Source organism: Equus asinus, chromosome 9 (assembly GCF_041296235.1).
Source record: "Equus asinus isolate D_3611 breed Donkey chromosome 9, EquAss-T2T_v2, whole genome shotgun sequence".
In the NCBI taxonomy this organism is placed as follows: Eukaryota; Metazoa; Chordata; class Mammalia; order Perissodactyla; family Equidae; genus Equus; species Equus asinus.
Window position 1 is genome coordinate 28,351,357 of NC_091798.1, and position 25,235 is coordinate 28,376,591.

At 39.8% G+C, this 25,235-nt stretch overlaps 1 protein-coding gene across 1 annotated transcript; it reads left to right on the forward strand.

Annotated features, from left to right (window-relative positions):
- Positions 1–497: 497 nt before the first annotated feature.
- On the forward strand, positions 498–14,927 carry NMUR2 (neuromedin U receptor 2). The gene is made up of 4 exons (XM_014846945.3): positions 498–1,358; positions 7,709–7,793; positions 10,225–10,350; positions 13,330–14,927. The coding sequence occupies exons 1-4, from the start codon at positions 633–635 to the stop codon at positions 13,602–13,604; spliced, it is 1,212 nt and encodes a 403-aa protein (XP_014702431.2). The 5' UTR covers positions 498–632; the 3' UTR covers positions 13,605–14,927.
- Positions 14,928–25,235: the final 10,308 nt, after the last annotated feature.

Genomic DNA, 25,235 nt, shown 5'->3' on the forward strand with positions numbered 1-25,235 from the left:
GGACTAGAGGCTGTTCAAGTGTTCCTGTAGGCTTTGGATTCTATTGTGAATGCAATCAAAACCAAAAAGGCACATTGATCATGCTTTCCCCAGGGAGCCCTGAATTTCCAGCGGAAGAAGATAACTTGAGAAACCTATTGATCTCCCATTTTTGTCATGCTGTACAAGTGACAAGGATCAATGGAGATTTGTACTCTTCTACCCATGACCCTGCAACTTTAATTTGTATTTCCACCCAGATTTCCCCAACTTTGCCAAATGCACTGCTCAGAGCGCCCACACCTTACTGAAGTTAGTATCACCGTTTGTGTCAGCTCTGTTTTGCCAGCTCCTTCCAATTCAGAGAAACGTCTCCCGCTTCTCTCCTGCTCCCTGCAGGCAAAGCCAGCACGCCCCACCCAGCTGTCCTCTTACTGAGCCGTCTGACACACACTCATTGGCCCACAGCCTGTGGAGGGGCGGGGCTTCTGTCTCAGGAGCTCTTCAAAAGGGATCACTGCCAAACTTGGCTGAAGCATCACCCTCTCCCGGCCTCCTTTACTGAGTCTGCTTTCTTGCCTACTTTCTCTTTCCTTTCTGGCTCAGCTTGGGACAAACGCTCAAACCAGAAGAGGCTCGGGGCTTGGATTTTAATGTCAGTGATGGAAAAACATGAGAATGTTTCCTGGATCCACCAGCAGGAACTGGAAGATCCACTCAAGAAATACCTAAACAGCACTGAGGACTACCTCACCTTCCTCTGCGGGCCTCCACGCAGTCACCTCTCCCTCCCGGTGACTGTGGTGTATGCGCTCATTTTTGTGGTGGGGGTCGTTGGCAATCTCCTGGTGTGCCTGGTGATTCTTCGGCACCAGACTATGAAGACGCCCACCAACTACTACCTCTTCAGCTTGGCTGTCTCTGATCTCCTGGTCCTGCTCCTTGGGATGCCCTTGGAAGTCTATGAGATGTGGCGCAACTACCCCTTCCTCTTTGGGTCGGTGGGCTGCTACTTCAAGACGGCCCTCTTTGAGACGGTGTGCTTCGCCTCCATCCTCAGCGTCACCACGGTCAGCGTGGAGCGCTACGTGGCCATCGTGCACCCGTTCCGAGCCAAGCTGGAGAGCACCCGGCGGCGGGCCCTCAAGATCATTGGCATCCTTTGGGGCTTGTCTTTTCTCTTCTCTCTGCCCAACACCAGCATCCACGGCATCAAGCTCCACTACTTCCCCAATGGGTCCTTGGTCCCGGGCTCCGCCACTTGTACCGTCATCAAGCCCATGTGGATCTACAATTTCATCATCCAGATTACCTCCTTCCTCTTCTACATCCTCCCCATGACTGTCATCAGTATCCTCTACTACCTCATGGGGCTCAGAGTGAGTATCCAAGCTGGCTGGCTTAGGGAAGCATCCCTTCTTTTTTTCATTGACTCAAAGTTCAGAGAAAAACTTAGAATGGGAGGAATTCGAAATGGGAAGGGGGCATAGAAAAAAATAGAATCCGCTCAAAGAGGAAACTGAGAAGTTAAAGGACTTGCCTCAAATTAGGCAAATAGTAACCATAACTACAAATCATTTCCTTTCACTCACTTTCCATTCTTCTTCCCTCTGTGCCTGTGGTTCTCAAACTGGAATGTTCCTGGAAATCACCTAGGAACCTTACTACGGGTACCAATGTGCAGACCCCTTCCCCCAGGAAAATCGGATCCAGTGGGTGTGAGGTGGAGCCTCGTTTTAAATAGCACAAGGTGGCCACCCCCAGAGAGACTGCTCCACACCCTGCTGTCTCTTTCTTGCCTCCACCTCCTGTATGCATTGAAATTTTCCTCTGCACCAACTTCGTCTGAGTATAATATAATATACACTATCCCTACCTGTTTTATACTCCAAGACAGGTGCACAATTTTAAAGTCAGACTCATCCTTGTGGTTGCTTTGAGCCTTTGGTTGAAGTGTCAGGTTAAAATGCAAAAATACGGCCGGAGTGAGGTCAGCTTGGACTTCTCTTGAGCAGCTGGAGACTGGGGGTGGCGGTGGGGAGATGAACAGAGCACATAACATAGTTTATTAGGAGACAGTGTGAATAAAGGATAGCTGGGATGAATAGAAAGTTATCACTTAGTTTGCAACTTATCTTATAAGGAAAGCTTCCTCTCCTGTGCTCGTGGTGGTAAATAGATTTCTTTCTTTTTTTCTTTTTTCTGGATCTAAATTTTCTAAGAGAACTATTTTTGGTGAGGGTAGGAATGAATCTGTATAATTCTTCTCCTGATATAGTCTGCATCCAAATTCACAGAGATGAGATCTAACTGTGACGGTGTTATACCCATTTAAGGAGCTAGCGTGTGTAGGAAACAGTCATGAGAGTATTTCGACTCCCAGGTCTGAAGCTCACACATAATATGCCCTTAGGCAAGCCGCACAATTCTCTCCTGGAATTGGTTTTCACATTAATAAAATGAAAGGATCACATCAGATTATGTCTAAGGCTTCTGATAGCTCTAACAGTCTGTGATTCCTCAAAAGAAGGAAAAAAAAGATCTGTGAGCAAGAGCAATGTGAGTTATAACTGAAAGTGAAAACAAAGCAGGCATCACATTCACATCACAGGCTCCAAGAGGGCTCTGACACTGTGTGTTATGTGACAATTAATAGACTCCCGTTTCACTGCCTCTCTGAGAAAGGTGAATGTCAGAAATGAGTGCCCCACAGGTGGCCCTTTTGAATATCTACTGTGTCTAAGGTGAATGGCAAAGTCTAAGCAGGAAGAATGAATTCTAAGTACCCCAGATGTCTGGACACAGCAGTAAATCTAATCAGGCAGAGAGTTGTGCCAGTTTCCTGCTGGAGTGCTGGTCCCTGTATTCCCAGAGACATATATCACCCGAGACGAGCTCATGATCATGTCTTTAGAATGCCATGTGCATCTCACTGGGGAGAAAGGACTTCTGCATGATTCTAAATATCAGGAGCCCTAGGAGAAATCTCCACCTGAAACTTACCAGTACCATCTCATTCAACACCAATCACTTGTCTTGAGTCAGTTTGGGGGAAATGCTTAACTTTGAGTAGGAAACACACATTCCCCATCCCCACCCCAACCAATTACTTTGAGTTTCACTTTGTTTTGTTGTCATGAATCTTCAGCTACCTTGTATCAGGAGCTAAGGGACAGCTCAGACAACAGCTAAGGAACCACCCTAGTTTGTCTTGTGTATGTAGTGCAACATATAGCATTCTGTCCTCTGGAAGGATGAGGTGTTACCCAAAGGATACCAGGAAAGGAACTAACCACTAAGAAAGTCACTCTTAGAAGAATTTAAAGATCTCCAGCCTAGGTGTCGGGAGAAGTAAGTCCTGTCTGTGGCACTGGCCTTAAGGCCTTTGCACATGCTGTACCTTTTGCTGTATCTTTGCCTTAAATGTTCCTACTGTCTACCACCACAATCCGTTTTGCCTTTCTAATTCTCACGTATCCTTTAAATCACACTTCACTCACACTTCCTCAGGGAAGCCCTCCCTGATTACCTAACTGCCTGGTCCTACCTAGCTACCTAGCGACAGGATAGGTGCTCATGGTTCCTAGTGATTCCCCTTCATTGCTTTTATCACAATTTATAATTCTATACTTGTGGGTTCCTTATTATCTTTCTTTCCAGCTAGACTGTAAGCTCAATGAATGAATGAATGAATGAGGTTAAATATTTCCCTCATTGCTGGACTTCAGCTTCTCTACCTTCAAAACAAGAGACTTGGAAACGTTGTCTCAGATGGCCTTTTTGATTTAAGAGATTTAAAGAAACACAAGCAAGTTTGATGATTGTTAAATTATTGACTCCCTTGGCAAGTCTCAAGTTGCGATTGAATCTGGGACCCACTTCCTTCAGAAGGCAGAAAACTCAAGACTGATGAAATTCCAGGAGCAGGAAAGAAGGAGGGGAGCCATGTGCATACTCAAGGCTGTGCATTCCGTGCTGCCTCATCATTCCAAGACACAGGTCTCCACTGAGCTCCTCTCCAGGGTTCAAACATGTTAGAGATAGAAAATAGACAATCCCAGGGCACATGTCTTCCCATCTGGGAGGAAGTTCTGCTGAAGCTCTCACCTAGTCCTTGCATCTCCTGCATGAAGCATTAATGCTTAAATTGAAGAGGATTGATTATGAATTGTAGCAGGATTCAGCCATGCTAGCCAGAGTTGGACTGATTTTTTTTTTAATAAAGAGATTTTGTTCAGATTGTAGAGATATGTACACAAATTAGTCTCCACAAACTATATAAATGAACAGCTGGCAGAATGATTTTAATCATATAAATAACTGATCAGGATAATATATCAACCTGAGTGATAATCAACCCCATAGACCTCCCCCTGACTTTTGACCTTATATAGCTAAAGGGACTGGGTAGGCAGGCTTCTAAAACTCCTGTATAGTGACCACAGTTTTTCACTCCTCTTTTTGTAACTTGAGTTTTAAAATAAAAGTTTGGGGTGAGTGAGAATAACCAATAGTTGAATATCTCCTTTGGTAAACATGTGAAGGGAAATGAAATTATTCAGTAACAAAATAGCATTTAATATTGGCTAGACAAATTGTTTGGATTCTATTCTACAATGTCAACCTCTGCAAATTCTGCAGGAACAATGTAGAACATGCATAAATAGTCTGTTTCCACTCCTCCTCTAATTAGCTAGTTGTGTCTCTATAAGCTAAGGAAGCTGAAAAGTAAGCAACGATTAGTAGATACATGATTTTCTTTTCAGTGCAAACTACGCTGAACAGGAAGCCTGTTCATAGAAGAATTGTACGAACTGTTTGCTTGATGTTTGATTTAAGGAAATTGTTCCTTGGGGTGAAGACATTACCATCGAGAATTATTAAACTCACCCAAAGAAGTGACAAATAGATCTTAATATCCTTTCATTGTTCATAATTATAGAATGAAATCAAATAATGGAATAACTGTCTTGTAATAATCACATTTTTTAAATGGCAGGAAATAATGATAACCTTTAGTAGATTTAATTGAAGATGTTAGTAAGATTTGTAGTTTGATGCATGGCTTTACCCTGAACACCAATGTTTTTCTTCTCAGTGCATCTGGCTGCTTCTTTGTAACAGCACAAATACTGCTTGTCAGGGAGTGGTACCGTGAGAGGGAGAATTTCTGGAAGGGACTCAATAACCCATGCAAGTGGGCCCACAGATATAAATAAATAACTCTATTTCATAAAAATGCAGTTCTTATGATGTCTTTCAAGTAAATTCAGGACAATAATCAGAATCATGACAATATTATATAACCTCTTGAGTCTCATGTGCCAGGCACCGACACAGCACTCTACCTGCATTTTGTTGTTTTCCTGTTGTGTTAATAACATCACCTTAGCTTTCCTCCCATATATTCCTAATGACGGCACAATATTTTCCCCTATTTCTTTCCAAATTCTAGATGCCTCCGAAGGGTCAAATGTCACAGCAACTTTAATCCCACAGTTTGTGAAGACATAGGTACATGTAGAGAGCACCAATACAGTCACGTATTACTTAATGATGGGGATACGTTCTGAGAAATGTGTGGTTCGGTAATTTAGTCATTGTGTGAACACCATAGAGTGTACTCATACAAACACAGATGGTATAGCTTACTACACACTCAAGCTATATGGTACTAATCTTACAGGACCACTGTTGTATACATAGTCTGTCATTGGCTGAAACATCCTTATGTGGCACATGACTTGATATTCAAGAGACAGGTGGCCAGGTTTGTTAATCATCTAAGTGGATGCTTCAGGGCTGGTGTGGTCCTGAGAGCTAGTTGACTTCTAGGAGCTTACGTGTTTGTTAGGAAGACAGTATATTGATTTGTTGAACTTTGGAGGCAAATTTTAATGACCCTTTCCTCCAAGTCTTACTTAATTTTAAATATCCTCTCTAAAATATTCCATCAAAATGCCACTCAGTCCAGGAAGCTCACTGCTTCTTCGAGCAGTCTGCTCCATTGTTACACATAGCCACAATGATTTCTTCTTTAGCTTGAATTGGAAGATATCTCCTTATAACCCAATAAATTGACCCTAATCTGCCCTGAGACTACATAGAATAAGTTGAATTTTCCTTCCACCGGATGTCCTCAGTCAGTTTGTCAGGACTCTCTACATTGCTAATGAGGGAACCCCAACTCAGCCTGACAAAATATGAAAGGGACAATAGACCTGATAAGTCCAGAAGTAGAGCTGGTTCTTGATGAAGATTAATCGAGTAAAACACAAGCATTGTCATCAAGGATGTAGCTTTAATTCTATTTCTTTGCTCTCCTTTCTATGGTGTTGGTTTCAACCTCAAGATCCTCACAGTGGCCCATTGGTGGCTCCAAGCACTTTCCTCATGGTGGAAAAAAAAACGCTGTTGTAAATCCAGACCTCACATGCAGAGAACAAGATGGGGTCCCTCTGGCAGTCCCAACAAAAGCGAAATGAAACTTCCATCCCTAAAAGTACAAGCAAATACATGAAATCTCATTGGTCCCAATTATCCAATCACTGACTGGAGGATAGTAGCTAAGTTATTCAGGGACTAAACGTGGAGCTGGGGATGAGATCATGCCACCCAAATTAATGACTAAGAATGGGGAAGGGGCAAATTCTCTAAGGAAATATCAGGGTACTATTGGTAAGAGGAGAATGAATGCTAGAGAACCAATTGGCAAATATATACTATACTATCTTCTAGATATTTGATGGTAGTTTATCAAGAGTTCTTAAAGCTTCTTTTATCTGACTGAATATCCCCACAAAAATTTCACAACTAGACGGATGATGTAGATCTTCAGTGCTATGGGAGTTCAGACGAAGGAGAGGACAACGGGCTACAGTGGCCACCAAAGTCTTCCAGGGGAAGGTGAGACTCAAACCGGACAAGAAAGATTGCGTGTACAGGCAGTGTTCATATCTGAAATGTTAAGGTGCTATTTCAAGGATCACCACATCTTCCAACAAGGATGAATATATTTTAACATCTAAACTCAGAAGCGTATGCACTCCTATCAGTAATACTAGTAAAGCGGAATTTCCCAAATTGTGCTTTTCACGATGGTACTAGGTATTGCACTGAAAGGGGTTGAGGGAGAGCACTGTTTAGTCAAAGAAGTACTATCCCCCTTGAAGCTGGGGTGGGAGATGCGGGGCGTGGAAGGTGGGCGTGGGAAGAGGGTGATACACTATCCCTCGTGAAGATTCATAATGTCCATCGGCATATTAAAGGCTCTAAGAAGACCCACAATGAAGACTAGAAAATTCGTGAGGCAGGAATAACACCTGGGTTTTTTCTACTGCCTAGACACCACATAGCAGAGGGATTCCATTCTTATAATTATTGAATGAATAAATGAATGAATGAATGGAAAAGCCTATCTAACAATTTTTTTTACTTCAGAATTTTACATTTTTCACTGAATGTCTATTAACATACTACATGACTAGGTTTTACAGAATAGCCTATGATAAATGGATGCACTACAAGTTGGCCACAACCATCTATCCAGTTGAGTTAGGCAACCTGGATCCAATTCCACCTCCAATTTATTGTTAAACATTAGACAAATCCTTACATTTCAAGTCCCAGTTTTTTGTCTGCAAAATGAGTGTTAGAATTACCCTTCTTGGATCTTAACAGGAGGAAAAAACGTTTCTCTTTCTTAACATCCCTTTCTACTTCCTTGCAGCTAAGGAAAGAACAACACCTTGAGGCAGATGAAGTGACTGCAAATGTTCAAAGACCTTCCAGAAAATCAGTTACCAAAATGCTGTGTAAGTCCTTCATTTTGTTTGGGGGTTTTCTTTGCTTATTTGCGAAAGCAAAGGAGTTGCATTTTGTCCTAAGAAAGTGCTGCTGAGCTCGGGATCCAAATTCTCCAGAAACTTAATATAATGTTCTGGACTTTCTTGTCTCACTCAAGTCTCTAAGACCTGTCTGTTTTGTTTCTATTTTGGTAAATAACATCTACTCCCTGGGCCTTTGAGCATCTCTCTCCCCCTCCAGGAGAAAGTGGTTTTTAACCTATTTTGTGGATAGGTTTCTTTAAAAATATGATGAAAGCTGTGAACTTTTCATTCAGGAAATGTACAAACGCATATACACAAAATGTTTTACAATCCATTTCAGGGCATCATGAATCCCCTGATACCCATTCTTGGACTCCATGGGATCTCTTACTTCCAGATTAAGAATATCTGGCCAAGAGTATTTCTAAGTAGTCATTCCGTCTATGACATTTGTGATTTTATATAAAACAGTATACTTTTCTGTATAGATAAGAATGTTTTAAAAATATATCAAGGCACTGATCCGCACTCTCCCAAAAGAATGTTTTAAAAATATATGATCCAGCACCAGCCTATGATGAGATGCTGGTTTACAAGAGATCTATGATGAGATCTATCTGTGAGAGATACTGATGAGAGAAAGGAAGTTTATAATATTCTTTCCAAGTCAAAACCAAAGGTTTGAAAGAAACAAATTCTCCAGGCTAATACACACATGAAACGCTCACTGTATCTGGCGTTCATGAACAAAAGAACTATGAAGTCACTGAAGTTCGTCTTTTCGACTCTAATAGTCATATTCTTGGAAATCATTTAGCCCCTGTTGGCTCCTGACTTTCCATATTAAGAAAACTAGGGGCCGGCCCGGTGGCGCAGCGGTTAAGTGCACATGTTCTGCTTCAGCGGCACAGGGTTCGTCGGTTTGGGTCCCGGGTGCAGACATGGCACCACTTGGCAAGCCATGCTGTGGTAGGCGTCCCACGTATAAAGGAAGATGGGCACAGATGTTAACTCAGGACCAGTCTTCCTCAGCAAAAAAAGAGGAAGATTGGCAGCAGATGTTAGTTCAGGGCTAATCTTCCTCAACAAACAACAACAACAAAAGAAATCAAGTGTCCATTACCTCTCCCCCTTTCTCCTTGATTCTAATCTACTCTCACATAAAGATTTGAAGCGCACTCACATTAAAGTCACAATGATAAAATATACCGTAAAATATTTGCGTTTGGGGGCAGAGGGTTCAATTTTAACGGGAACTAAGTTTTTAACTAAAGGGAATTGTAGGCAGTGAGCAGATTAGGAACTTTTCCTTGGGAGTTAAACTCAGAAGCAGCTTGCAGATGTTCTTGACACACACAGGCAGACAACTTACTCTCAATATGTTTAATGCCAACAAGAAATATATGTGCTATTTACTATGGAAACTTTAAACGTGCTCACAAGTACAGAGAACTGTAAAATGAACACCCATGTACTCATCACCCAGATTCAAAAATTATCAACTCACAGCTAGTCTTGTTTCATCTAGATCCCTCTCTCTCCCCAAGCCCCTACAAGATTATTTTGAGGCAAATCTCAAACATCATGTCTTGGGAAAGAAAAGTATTTTATAACTTCAGAAGAGAAAAAAAACATACATATTTGTGTTTATGGAGATTAAATGCCCCAAAGAGAAACTATGGTAGCACCAATCTCTGTCTTGAGACCTGAAAAGAAGAAACTAGAGGGTGCAACTTCCTGTGAATCTATAATTACTTCGAAATAAAAAGTAAAAACAAACAGAAAGAAATTGGAAGGAATTCTATGCTCGAGCAATTTATTGTATAACAGATACACCCCAATCCCAACCCAATCAAAAGATGCTTGTAAAGCAATAGCTCACGGTCTTTCAATCTTTCTCTCTCTCCTCCCTCACCCCTCACAGAATTTTAAATGACTGAATTCAGAGAAGTTTCTAATTATTTCTAGAGCAGCAAGATAAATTCACACTACATTGAACAGTTTGTTATTAATCTTCGACTTTAAAGAACACCAATTGCTTGAACCCAGCCACTTATTTATATAAGCAGTTTATGTGGTTCCAACAGTTTACTTGCAGCATAATGTATTTTCCACAATAGAATGTTTTCAGAACTTTGAATAAATGCAATACTATTTTAAATGTTCTAAAGGAAACACATTATACAAGAAATCTTGTACAATCATATGGAAAACTGGTCCCAAATCCAAACAATTCATTCTTATATTTAAATAGTCTATGTAGAAGCTCTTTAGGATCTAGTTGGCCCATAACAATGATAGCTTCACAAAGACGGAGGGGAAAACGCTAGAAGGAATGCATGGACTCAGAGCGGGCACTGTTTACCTATTCTTGCTTTGACTGTTTTGTGCTCTCCCATTCATCATCCTTTTCCAGTTGTCTTGGTCTTAGTGTTTGCGATCTGTTGGATCCCATTCCATGTTGATCGACTCTTCTTCAGCTTTGTGGAGGAGTGGACTGAATCCCTGGCTGCTGTGTTCAATCTCATCCACGTGGTATCAGGTAAATGCTTAGCTGCTTTGGTTGCATCGTAAGTGTCCAGCTAATTGCAGCTTCTTCATCTTGCTTAGAGCAGTAGCTTCTATCTGAATATACCAATTTACCATAGGGACTTGCATACAATGACAAATAACTGGATTTTTATTTTATTCAAATATTGATTAGGTATGTTACTTGTCCAAAAGAAATATATCAGATTACCATTTTAGATGCTACTTTATGGAAGACTTCAATTCTAAACATGATGATTACATCAAGAAAATGACCTAAGGAGTGATTCCTTCGGTTTGCCTTCCAATGGCTACGTGATTGAATTGGTTCTTATATATTAAACATTCACGCCCTGAAATCTCATACTGTCTTCAGCAAGTGTTAGATCCTCACAAATGCCAACCAGAGGGTATTCATGGTACATCAAGGTCTGTTTTTAGGCTACTTTAAGGCTGCTTGCTAAGGATACCATAGATATAACATGGTGGAAATAGTGGTGGAAAGGTCACTAAGTCAGAGGACCTGTATTTGCATCTCATACCCACCGTTAACATTCTGAGTGACCTGAAGAATGAGGCTTCCTTCATGCCAAAGTTTCCTCAACTGTACCCATTGTGAAATGGCAATAATGCCTTCTCTATACAAACCATGGGCTGATGATAAGAAGCAAATAACATAGTAACTATTAAGGGGCTTTTTAAGCTCTAAAAAGCTATATACCTTTCTATAATCATCCCAACAAGGTTGTTAAGTAGATATTGTCAACATTGTACAAGAAGAAACAGTTTCACAAAGAAGAAATGACTTGCCCAAAGGCATTCGGCTGGCAAATAGTAAAAATAGGGTTCAAACCCAAGTCATCTAACTTCAAGTTTAGGGTTCTTTCCCCTAAAATGGAGCAGAGAATGGCCACCCAGGTCCCTCTTTCTCAGTCAGTGTGACTGTTAGACTTAGGTTCAGACCACTTCTGTCCCTTTACCTCTGCTCATCACTGACTAGTTCTGTGGGCTCTTTAGATTATCGAAGACATCATCAAAAAGGAAAGATAGGATCAATTTGTGCAAGTTAAGCACCAGATGTGCACAGAGCAAAAACAATAGCATTCATATATATACATTGAGTACCATGCATATTATCTATTTTCTATCACCCTCTTGTTTGTACTCAGCAGGGCTTGTATGCAGCTTATACCTGGGCCTTCGTACTTTCTTCCATGTTAAACTATTATTCTAAGTGAAATCTCAAAAATATTTATAACTCTTATCTTTGTGGTTAATCTGAGAAAAATGGAAGTAGTTAAATAAACTGGATCATTACAAGATCACATGAGACTTGACTCATTGACTGATACCTCTCCAGATGCATCAAGACAACCATTTTAAGATTTCCAAATTATGGCATTTATAATAACATCTTCTTGTTAACATATCATCCTTCCCACTACCGTATTGCCAACAGATGAAGTCTAAATCTCTTAAGTGCTACAGAAAATGCTCCTAACTTGCCTTTTGATCTTCAAGTTATAGTATTCCCATTCATCGACCATTTGTTTGTCACTGTTAATTAGGGAGTTCTACATATTCTGCAGTATTCCTATGCAATATAACCGTTCCTGCCTCCGCACATTTGTGCATGCTATGCCTTCTACCTGGAGTACTCTCTCATCTCTTCCCCAACTGTATCCTACTCAAGTCAGGGTCTTTCTAGAGTCCCATCACCCCCCTTAAATCTTTCATAACCATCACAGTCTTTGTGTTTATGCCATTATGTGAATTTCCATAGCATGACTGTTGGTAACACATATTTTGCTCTTGATAGATATTGTTGGTATTGTTCTTTTATTAATTATTGAAGTTAGGCATAGATCTTGCCTCTGTAATACTATTTAAGTCTCTGGAGAACAAAGTCTAAATCTACTACCTTCCAATGCACCTCAAAGTTCCTGCTATAAGAGTTTAATCAGTATTTACTTATTGAATGAATTAACAGTCCATGGAAATATTCCCCCTATATATTCCTCTCTGCCAAGTTCAGTACACAGGGCACATGGCACTCAGAATGTCCTGGACTATATAAACAAAGACAACAATGAATACATTGATAACAGTACCTATCACTTATTTTATCTTCTTAGCCATTCTCAACCCCTCTGTGGATAGTATCTCAACTTTAGCCTCACAATAATCCAGGGAGGTGGGCGAGGATGGTATTATCCTTCTCAATTTACAGAGGAAAAAAAATTGAAATGCCAATTCTGTCTAAGGTCACAGAGCAAGCAAGGGCCAAGGTCAGAAACTAAGTCCTCTGATTCTCAACCTTAGGCTTATCTTGGGCCTTGAGGAAATAAAATAAAATATGACAAAAAAGAAAGGGTCTATACCAAAGAAGAAAATGGCAGTATGCAAGGCATTTGCTGGAAAAAATAATGGCAAAATATAATTATTCAATAAAGTTGGAAATAAGGTGGGAAGAGTCATCGAGGGGAAAGGCTAGATGGGAAAGGACATTGGGGAATATTTCTTGGAAGAGATATTTAGCATTATAAGTAATCTCAGCAGGGACTATGCCTTGACTGATTTTCCATTCCTCCATTACTTACAGTTTCAAATTATAGATTTGAGCAAAACTCCAATAAGATAAAAACATCTCTCTTTCCTCTGATACTTAAGCATTTCTCATTCATGTTACAGAAACATATTCTTTAATTAAACAAGTGGGGATCAAAGGAAGTTGCTGAACATCTCAGAGAGATCCCATGCCAGCCTAAATTTTTCCAAGACTGTTTAATCTTTCTGTGTTTGATTCCTAAGCACACAGGTGATAGATGGGTTCAGAGCATTTTGTATTCTCAGTTAGAGTCTTGTATATATGATCACTTCCAAAAGAGGCAATCACAGGGACCTAGGCCTTTGTTAAATATTTATGCTTCCCCTATTATGCCTCTCATTCAGCTTCTCCTTGGCATGTCTCTTCTAATCCCCTGCGTTCCAGGTGTCTTCTTCTACCTGAGCTCAGCTGTCAACCCCATTATCTATAACGTGCTCTCTCACCGCTTCCGAGCAGCATTCCGGAACGTGATCTCTCCTTCCTGCAAACAGTGGCACTCCCAGCATCACCCACAGGGGCCACCTGCCCAGCGGAATGTCTTCCTGACAGAATGTCACCTCGTGGAACTGACTGAAGATGCAGGTCCCCAGTTCCCCTGCCAGTCATCCCTCTGCAGCTACCACCTCCCCGCAGCCCTCTGTACTGGACAGGCACCATGAAAGGAACTCTGCCTCTGCACTGCAGGGAGGGACATCTCATAATTTATGCCTTCTTATATGATGTTAGGGAGATTAAATGGCTCTTAGAACTTATATACCCATTTCTAGGTGTGTTTTTTTTTTAACAAATGTGAACATGCTACTAAATCTGGATCTAAAATCTAGAACCTCCTGATTTTTAGTTGCCTTTCCACTATCCTAACTGCCTCATACCCCTTCACTAGTTCATGAAAAGAACATGACTAGCAAAGCATGGTACCTATGCTTTGAGTAATTTCCACTCTTGGGAGTAGTTTGTCCTGAGTCATCCACACTCTGAATCAGGCTGTCGCTCTTACAACCAATGGTCCCTGTGAGACACAGAAAGGAGACATGTAGATGCTGTTCTTCTTTAAATGATTTGGGGGCAGGGGGGTCCATGCCAGTGTTCCTCCACCTCAAACTATTTACCCTACTGCCTCACGTTCTGCCACTATAATGTGGTTCCTAAGAGTCCTGAAGTGTTTTACTTTAGGAGTCCTCCTGATAATATGGAAACGCTCCTTAGAACTATTATTCCCACCGTTCCAATCCCCAGGCCATTGTCAGTCATTCCTCACCAGGAGTGGGATCAGATACAAGTCCCACTTAGAGAAGAATGGAGAGAGGGAGAAAGCTGTGGTGACAGGCCCAAAGAGACAAAATTGTAGCAGAAACAAACTTAGTTGTTCTCATAATCCGGCTAGCCTTGGATTTCTCATGTCTTCACAAATAGACAGAGGTATGGTCTACTGTCTCAGAACAAAGACAAGTCAATGGTAACTACTGGCCTCAAACCCATGGCTTTCACTTACTCAATCCTTCATTACCAATATAACACTCATCACACATATAATATGGGCAAAATCTAGTTCCAGACTCATTTTCCATTATATTATTCCAAGGAATATATGCTCTATTCAAACTCAATTTCTTGCTCTTCTTATGAAAATATGCCCCAGTTTTCTCAGCTGCACATATTTGCTTATAGAATGCCCTCTATACCTCCAATCTCCATCTGTTGCTATCCTACCCATCCTTCAATGTTCATCTCAGTATGGTATCTCCACCATGAAACCTTGCTTGATTTATTCAAATAGGATGTGTTATATAACTTCTCTGTCAGTTTACATCTCTTAAGCTTTGCCTTCACTCTGCTATGTGTTTCAGTGATTTATCTTCTTGTTTTACCAGAATGTAAATTTGTCAAAGGCATGAAGTATCTTGTGTTCATTTGTGCTGCTGCTGGAATCCTGGCAATATATCTGTCACAATGGTAGTTGTTCAATAAATATGTGGTAAGTGAGTTGATGTCACATTCCAATGTATTGAGCCAAACAACAGCTCCAAACAGAACCATGTTAAGAGCCAAAGGACTGAGATTCTGTTTCTGACCAGCCTGTCTGACCCTCAATCGACCATTTCATCAGTCTTGGTTATAAGGGGACGCCTGCTGTGCCTGTGGTGTGAGAAGGCCTTTCCCAGCGCCAGGGTTTACTGATGCTGAAACACCCAAGTTCCAGCTTTTAGTCTCTGAATGTTCCCTAAATTGAATGAGCTATCCTGCTGACAAATGAGGGTATTGGTCTCTAACGTCATCATTTCCTAACTGAACAGTCATCTTCAAAGTGATTCAGTATTTTATTTAAATACCTTTGCTAATTGTAAGCCAACTCTAATGGATCAGAATTCTCCAGTGGTGATTTATGTTGGTGAGCAGAATTCTCTGGTCATTTGAAGATTAAGTGAAAAAGACTCAGCAAAACGAAACATCAGAAATTGAGGAGAAATGAGTTTCCTTCTTGCCTTTTGAGACATTCTTGAATAAAGATCTCATAGGGTCATTATCCTTAACTCCCAATGATCAAGAGTAACAATGCTGCTGTTGTAGGTGGATGGATAGGAAAAAAATAAAAAAAACACTAAAATTGAAGCTAGTAATTTGGTTGTTTGATTAAAACTTTGGTATCTTTTTGTTTTCTCCTCATTTACTTTTTTCTCTTGAAAATTTATATCCAAAAAATTATAATTTACTCATTAATTCTTTCATTCAACAAATCTTCACTCATACCCATCAGGTGATGTGTATTGTTCCACGTTATGAATTTCCCAGCCTTGAAAGTTTACATCTAGTAGAAGAAATGATTATTTTTGAAAACCATTACAAAATTGATTATTTAAATCTAGTGATGAAGTGTGCAACAAACTATGAATACAAGTACTAGGGGACTACATAAAAAAAGTGTCTGGCCAAGTCAGGGGGAAATAGGTTTAGTGAAGCATGGCATTAAAAAGGAAAAAGAGTGAGTGTTAACTGAGAAGCTAATTTGTCTATATACACATACCTACACAAGCACAAATATACATGAAGAAAGCTTATATTCCAAAATGAAAATTGAAATATCACAAGTTCCAGAGTTAGCTTAGTTCATACAAATTAGTAGGACAAAGGGAGAAATTAAAACTAAATTGTTCAGTGCTACCCTATGACTGACCTCATCATCTCCTCATGAATTCTCTGTGATCTCTGAATTTTAGACTAATAACAGAAGAGGCCAGATAGTAAACGTGACTAATAAAATATTGATACTTTAATTCTTCTGCAATGTGATAGGGACTTCTGAGTTCTCTAGTAATTCAAAAACTTAGTGAACTGAAGCAATGACATTCACAATGTTGCTTGCCAAATTAGTTTGTCTAGCCCAAAGAGATACAAGAGATTCTTTATTTCAGACCCTTTGAACAGGTGTCAGGAGGTGCAAGAATTCCCTGAAATTGTATTCATAATTCTTTTTTTCTTTCTTTTTTAATTTTATTTATTTTTTATTTTTGAGGAAGATTAGCCCTGAGCTAACTACTGCCAATCCTCCTCTTTTTGCTGAGGAAGACTGGCCCTGAGCTAACATCTGTGCCCATCTTCCTCTACTTTATATGTGGGACGCCTACCACAGCATGGCGTGCCAAGCGGTGCCATGTCCGCAGCTGGGATCTGAACTGGTGAAGCCTGGGCCGCCGAAGTGGAACATGCACACTTAACCACTGCACCACTAGGCCAGCCCCTGTATTCACAATTCTTAATGTGTACTTTTTTCTTGGAGAGAAGGTTTACAGCTTTGATTAGCTCCTCAAAGTAGTCTGTGACTTAAATTATTGTAATCACTATTGCAAAGTGTCCTTAACGGTCTTACATAAAGACACTCTCTTAATGGACGAGTTGTAGTTGAATGAGGCATCAAAGGATAATTAAAAAGTATCAATATTCCAACATAAAAGTCCAGTATGTATGAGTATTAGCTGTACAGTGGTGTGAGCCTGCTGGTGCTGACTTGGACTGGTTCATGAAAGCTTATTGTTAAATATTTAGGAATTTTGTAAGCCTGCTGTCAAACGATTGGTAGCTTGAAATCAACCACAGCGGGAATATTTATACCACAGAAATTGGCAAACACTGCACATTGGGGCTTTTCCCCCCAGAGAACTAACTTATCAGCATACCACTAATTATTAATATGTGGCAATCTGCCATCTTGGTTTAAAATGTGTGATTTGTTTGTAGAATAAATGCCCAATAACACTATTATAATTATAGACCACTTAGAGTTGTGGTTAAGTCATTGAAAAAAATAGTCAGTGGACCAGATTTTGATCCAGGGGGATGAGATAAAATAAGCTAAAGCATGCTAATTATGACATGAAAGCCTCATCAGCATTTTATAATTAACCTAGAGTAGAAAAATTACTCTTCGATGCTGTCCATTAATATTAGTGGAGAAAATAGCAACAGATCTACTTGTTATCTTCCCTATACATCTGTTTTTAAATATCCCACGGGATTCATTGTAAAAAGACACAAAATTTCCACATTCTCTCTACTTGGCTGGAGATCTCCATTTTTAAATATGTAAAAATGTACTACATAAACATTATAAGGAAGCTTGATGTTGTACTGCCTTATACAAGCCACACAAAGTTTCGGTTTACCCAAACAAGCTGTTCCTTCCCTTTTTTCATCCCATTGAATCATTAAATCACATTTGAACTCTTTATTAGATATACATATATGTTATACTTTAGAAACATTTTCTAGGTAATGTCAATGTTTGGAAGTTTTAACTAATCTACTCATGACCTAGAAAGTGTTTCCTATACTAAATTATACCATTGCCGCTGAAATATACACACGGTGAAAAATACATACCGTGAATTTAGTAGGCTAGAATTGTTAGACTGAATTGGAGTAAAAAAAAAAAAAGATTATTTAAAAAGAAAAGCAAATCATTATTTCCAAAAACATGAAATAATTTGTGTGTTAGGAAGCCTACTTAATGCATAGAGAAGAACGATTTGTGAGTAAATAGATATTTTGAAAACAGCTCTTAATGAGGCTTGGATAAAGCTTATTTGGATATTACACCAACAAAAGGAATATCTTATCATAATTTTATGCTTCCCTATGTAAGTGTTGAAAATTTTAGGATAGACCTTGACTTTATTACCAATTCTTGCAACTTTGTTAAAAGGAGAGTATTGTTATTATCCCTCCTTTACAGTTGAGAAAATAAAACTTATCCTCACTTTACACTTGGGAAAATAGATAAGTACAAAGTCTGAGGCAAATGGCAGTAGGTATTTACACCTCACTCGTATATCTGCAGGGTAGCTGGGGCGGTTCCACTTCACCCCAGGCTGGGGTACTGACAGGAGGCACAGGGGCCACTTGGAGTATTTACTTCTCATGGTATGTAAGTCACATGGCCAATCTCAAAGTTAGAGAACCTAGAAGTACCTTCCACTCACATGAGGCCATGGCCCCTCCAAGGGGCTGTATAACCTACCAAAGGGGAGTGAATTGTCAGGACTAAGGACACACGTCTGGTAAGTGGTGTAGTGAGTTCAAACCCAAAACTCTGTGACTTCAATGTCTGAGCTCCGCCATTACACTACACTGAGCTCACGTGGGACTCTATTTCATTAATATCACTGAAAAAGCCTCTCAGTTTAATATCATTCCCAAATATCATCTCTTCATTTACTTCCCATTAAATCATTAATACAGATGGAAGAATAAACACAGTTGTCAAGAGTGTGGACACCAGAGCCAGAGGCCTGGGTTCAAATCCTGCTGTAACATGATTAGCTGTGTGACCTCAGTCAAGATACTTGATCTCTCTGTGGCCCAGCTTCTCCATCTACAGAATGGACATAACGACAGTATCTATATCACAGCGGTTGCATTAGGATTAAATAAGTAATATACTTACGTCTTTATGTTACAAATATTTGTAATGCTCTCAGGATAGCTCCTGACACATAGGAAGTGCTATAATAAGTGTGAAAAAATGATAAACAGGAATGGGGACATGTATTGTTTCATGAAGAGATATTTTTTAATCCCATTTCACTTTGTTTACAGGTTTTAGAGAATATTACTCTCTTTGGCAGCATTCAAATGTAAGATGATTTAAATGAGCTCTACACCAAGAAACATGTCAGGTGTTTTTTGCAGTCATTTCCACCAGACAAACGAGCTGCCCAAGAGTCCACCACTAACTGCTAGGATTTCATTAATAATGAAGGCACGAATATGTATTAAAGATTGTTTATCTGTTACATGAAAGATTAATCAATATTATGATAGGGCGGTCAGCAAAACCACAAGGTGCCCAGGCTGCTAAGGACGGCCAAGCATATTAATTGTTTTTGAAGGCCTTTGACCTGTCTTCATTTGGGGAATTAAATGTCTGGTTTTGGGCTCTTAGAATTAGAAGACAGAGGGCTAAGGATCCAACTAATGTGATGGTTCTAGCATGGACACCAAGCTCAGAGATGAGTAACAAGGAGACAAGCCTCAGGGGGTTCACTTACACTATTTCCAGCGCTTGTAGAGACGGATGTTTAGCTGCATCAAGGGCCTGAACCTCAATATCAAATTTGTATCCAATATGGCTATTTATTGAACATTGGCTACAAGGCAGATACTGGACCATATGCTTGAAGTCTTTATCAAGTAAACCTCATAACAACCCCCATTTGATAGACAAGATAACTGAGCCTTAAAGAGATAACTGAGCTGCCATTCATACAAATAAATAAGTGAGAGGGCCAGGATTCAAAGGCAGGAAGTCTGACCTGCAACCTGTTCTTCACTGCTGTACATGCTCTATTCCGTTCCCGCCCCCTCCCAGCAAATACTGAATACACACCAAATGGCAGACATTGAGCTGGATCTAAAAATACAGAGAATAACAAATAAGTCCTTATCCTCAACCTATGGCATCTATGGATATTCAAATTTACTGACCGAATCGAAATTTATATTCACTCTTTCACTATCTATTCTTAACTGTGGCCCTGATTAAATGGAGACATGCAGTCTATTTTGAACTCCTATACAACTTGTGAAATTTATATAAAGTTAGAAAATGAAGGAGCTTTCAAGATCATCTAGCCCATTCTTTCTATTGTATGTCAATAATATTTAATGAGATTTTTCCAGCTACTGTACCAAGAACTTTACATTTTTCATCTGATTTAACCTTCTGAACAACCCTAAGAGGTGGGCACTATTATAATCACCATCCCATAGAAGAAAAATACACTGAAACAGAAAGGTTAAGTGACTTATCCAAGGTCACACAGCTAATAAAGTTTGAAGATGAGGTTTAACTTAGTCAATTCTAAGTCTAGACATCCAGTTCTTAGCTGCAAATCTATATTACCTGCCTAAAGCACCAACAAAAGGGTGGTTTGTCCAAAATAAAACAGTGAGTGGCAAGGTTGATATCAGGACTGAGTTCTCCTGACTCCAGCCTGTGGCTCCTCCCATATCTTACTACATTTGAATGAAGAAAGAGAACCTCCAGCCTGGATAATTCAGAAAATAAAGCATAATCTAAAACCGGTATAATTCTTAAACACATAATATTGGTCTTTGTACTTCGTTAAAGAAGATTTCATTAATAGATTTATGTCTATTTGCTTAGCTATAAAATTATTTTGTAATGCCCATGTACAAACGAATTCTCAACAGAAGGATGTAGCTTTAAAACATGCCTAGGTATGTATTAGGTGGTTCACACTAAGAATAACAAAAAAATCTAAAATCACACTTTGAGTCAGATTGAAGAAATGTCTAAGAATCTAGTCTTAATCTGTCCCCTGTAATTTTTACTTACTGAGCTGTCATTGCGTTGTAGTATAAAATAAAACGAAAATTGCACCAGACACTTGCTAAAAATGGCAAGGAAGACTTTATTCAAGACCAGTAATGAGCTCTAGAGACTCTTAAAATAGGGGAGGGAAATCGAACTCATCTCAAATGTAACAGGACCAAGTCAGGATTTATGGCCTATGGTCAGTATGAGGAATCTGGCTCGGTATCAAAGGTGGAGGAGGGGAAGAGGAGGTCGATTAGATAAAGGATAAAGGAAAAGAGTTTGATTGGATATCAATGGTAAGAAAGATGCTTTATAAACTGGCTTACCAGGATTCTTTGCTACAACTGGACTCAGACAGACCAAAGATGAGGGCCAAGGAGAGGCCTCATCAAAAAGAGGGCTCAAAGGAGGCTGACTAAAGTTTGGTCAAGGAAAGACTTCTTGTCAATGGTGTTTAGGAGGTAAGGATGGCCACAGGAGGAAGCTATGGCAGATGGAGAAACTTCCCAAGTGTTACATAGCACTGGGCCCTGGAAGATGATGCTTAGAAAAGTTGTGACTTGTCTGAAATTTTCCCATCCATCTTCTTCTCAACTTATTTCCCCTAGAGTCTTCCCTGACCATCTTTCCTCTTACTATAAATTTCCTCAGGACTTGTATTAGTTAGGGTTCTCCAGAGAAACAGAACCAATAGGATGGATGCGTGCACACACACACACACACAGAGGAGAAGATATTTATCATAAGGAATTGGCTCGTGTGATTATGAAGGCTGAGAAGACCCAGGATCTGTAGCAAGAAAGCTGGAGACCCAGGAGAGCTGGTAGTACAGTTCCAATCTGAGCGTGAAGGCCAGAGAACTACGAAAGTAAAGCTGGTGGTATAATTTCCAGTCCAAGGGCAGGAGAAAACCAGTGGCCCAACTCAAGTAGTCAAGGAGCAAAGTTTCCTCTTACTCAGCCTTTTTTTCTATTCATGTCTTCAGTTGATTGGATCAGCCCAACCCACATTAGAGAGGGTTGTTTGCTCTATTCAGTCTACTAATTCAAATGGATTCAAATGTTAATCTCCTCCAGAAACACCCTCATAGAGACACCCAGAATAATGTTTGAGTAAATGAATGGGCACCCCATGGCCCATTCAAGTTGACATATAAAATTCACCATCACCGGACTCGTGTACTTTCACAATCACTTCTGTGGCTTCTGGAAATTAGTCTCTGTAGTTTAATTTTCTGTGGAATGAACATGATTCATGCTTAGTATGAATAATGTCCCACCCCATCCCCATGCCCTGACACAGTCACTAGAAATACCCTCTCAACTCTAGGCCTTGAATTTCTACCTCAAAAGACCACTTCTCTTTCCAATTACAAATACTCATAAGTTATTAACACCTGTGTATTCATTAATTTATTGATTTTTTTCTTGATGGAAAAAAACCAAGATATTACAGACAAGGAAATCATGTTTTTATGTTAGATTTAGTTTGGCTCTGCCTAGATCTGTGGTCCTCAGTGCCTGGAGACATTTTTTATTGTCCAAAATAGGGGGCTGCTCCTGACATGTAATGAGTAGAGGCCAGGGATTCTGTTCAACATTCTACTATGTCCAAGACAGCTTCATCCACAACAACAAAGAATTGCCAAACCCAACACGTAAGTAGTGCTGAGGTTGAGAAACTCTTGTCTAAAAGAAAGAGAGTTGGACTTCCTTAGAAGAGAATTTGATTGTTTGTTGGAAAAGAATGTCCAAACTAGAAGAGATCTTAAAGAATGTAATCAAACCACCTTTCTTTGTTGACATGGAAATCAAGATTCAGGACTTAAGCTGTTGATATTGTCGATGAAAATAATCCATAACCAATCTATAAATGAAAATTTGGGAGAGTTTATTCTGAGCTAAAATGTGAGGACCATGGCCCGGGGCCTTTATTTCCGAAGGTAGAAAGGGCACCAAAGAAGGGAGATGTACAGAGTGGTTATATACCCCCAAACAGGATACTTCACATATGATTGAAATGTCCCTCCCACAATAGTCACAAGATTGCCCTGTTGGCACAGTGCTTGACAGACACAGCAGGTAGTGGGTCTGCTATCTTGGTGGGTGTAGCAGGAGGCAAGTCTTTTGTCTCGAGCTGGGTGGTCACAGGTGAGCGCAGCAATCAGTTCCTAGCCTAAAGAAAGATGCTTAATCCTTAAGGAAATGCCAACATTGGGAGGAGGAGGGAAGTTGCACCTTTATCTCAAGGGCCTTTGTTCTTGCCATAGGGAACATCTAAAGCAGATATACAATGCATGCTCAATGGCCACGGTCAGGCCCTTTTGGAAAGACAAGGTCAGGCCGAATTAGGTTTACACCAAATGGCTTCCTCATATACTCTAATATATCCTATTGCTTGCCATTTTTATTTGTCAATATAAAACAAATAAACAGCCAGTTATTTTACCAGCAGAATGGGTTTATTCAAGAATTGCAAAGAATTGCAATTCAAGATATGTGGTCTACGGCAAACCACATGGAAATAAATGTTCTTTTATGAAGTTTGGAGGGCAGTATTGTAAATGAAAACTTCATTAAAGGAGATTGGGAGTTCAAAGTGTAGTGGCTTTTCATTGGCTGAGTTATGGCAGTCTCTCATTGGCTGAGCTGTTGCTGGGCAAAGAGGAATTTCTTCCTTCCCTCTGCTGGGGTAGTAAGTAGTATCACTTTCTGTCAGACACACAAAGTATGTCTCTTCTTTTTGAGGTCTGTAGTGTGCATTGAGTGGCACATGCATGAGAGCTCTCTCTTCTGGCCTCCTGATTCCACTTTAAATGAGATTTTCATTAATTAATTTTCACAAAATAAAGTACTTGGAGTGTGGCAGCTGGTCAGCACAGAGGAAGGACCAGAACCCATGTCTACTGACTACCAGTGCAAGACACATTCTGGTTACTCGGCCCATAAAATAGAAATCTGATAAACCACTGAACACTGTTTTAGTAATTTTTCAAAAGAGAAATAATTTAAAATCATGTAGTTGTAAAATCTGTATCTGTGTTGGGCAACCTATAAAATGTACCCCTAGAATGATCTTCATCTCTTGGTACTGTAGGGGAGGAATAAATTTTCCTCTACCCTTCTAGGTTCTTCTGGCTGGACTAATAATTAAATCGATGTAAGACAGAATAAGAGGAGAAAGTCAAACAGAGTTTAATAACATGCAAACATGGGAGAAACCCAGGAAAACTAACTAACTCACCAAAATCACTGAAACCACCATGTTAAATACCATCTTCAGCTAAAGACAAAAGAGGATGCTGGGGGTAGTGGTTTGGGACTTCAAAGAGGAGGAAGGCAATTCACATGGAGATGGAAAAGCAAACGTTTGGTATACAAATGTGTACCACGCCTTGCAGAGAAAATGAGACACGGGGAGGACTTTGGTCAAAAGGGCCTTGCCTGATTCCTCCCTGTCTACCACACCTAGGTTATAATATACTATAGTTATCTATGGTGATAGCTCCTTTCTAGAGCAAGCCTTCTATCTTAAATTGTTTAAGGCAGTGGAAGGGAAGGTCAAGTTTCTTCCTTAATCTTTTGTTCTCAAAAATTATAATCCCCAAATAATCAAGCCAAAGAGACACATTTTGGGGTGGCAAATTCTGCTCCCCTACAGTACTCATGTCCTACATAATCCCCTCCCCTTGAGTGTGGGCTGGACTTCAATTGGTTTCTAACAAATAGAATATGACAGAGATGACAAGATGTCACTTCTGAGATTAGATTACAAACAGATTCTGGCTTCTCCCTGGGCGTGCTTTCCCTCTCCCTCTCTCTTCGCTCTCTCTGGAGAAACCAGCTGCCAAAGAGCTTGGAAGAAGATCCTCGCCCAGTCAAGCCCTGAAGTGACCACAGGCCTGTGGACAACTTGACTGCAGCCTTGTAAGAGATCCTAAGCCAGGGGTACTCAGTTAAGCCACACCCAGATTGGTGACCCACAGAAACTGTGAGACAATGAAGATGCATTATGTTAAGCCGTTAAGTTTTATAGTAATTTGTTATGTTACTGTTATTACAGTAAAAACATAAAAATCTTGAAATCGTTTAAGAGAAAGAGAATAATTCAAGTGTTTGCATATCTTTACAACCCAGGAATTTTCAAAGCATCTTGGGACTATCTTATTGAATTGAATTGTATATAACAAGACCACCATTACAAAATTAACTCAAATGTCATTCAGTCTCTGGATATATTTGTTGCTGATAAAACAATTTTAATTTGTATATTTTTAACTCTCTTGGCATTACAGAAATAAAAGGGAAATGAAATCCGTGTTTGCTCATAATTCCTATTGTGTTTATTTATGCACTAGAGGAAACTGTTTCTTACAAAATAAAAGAAATAATACAACATCTAGTTGGTACTGTCTTCACTCACATCTAATGCATCTACAGAGAAAATATTAAAGACT

Bases quoted from the DNA above. Each gene is read 5' to 3' on its own strand.
- NMUR2 (XM_014846945.3), top strand. From the start codon at position 633: ATGTCAGTGATGGAAAAACATGAGAATGTTTCCTGGATCCACCAGCAG. The intron at 1,359-7,708 runs GTGAGTATCCAA...ACTTCCTTGCAG, and splicing joins ACTACCTCATGGGGCTCAGA to CTAAGGAAAGAACAACACCT. The intron at 7,794-10,224 runs GTAAGTCCTTCA...ATCCTTTTCCAG, and splicing joins ATCAGTTACCAAAATGCTGT to TTGTCTTGGTCTTAGTGTTT.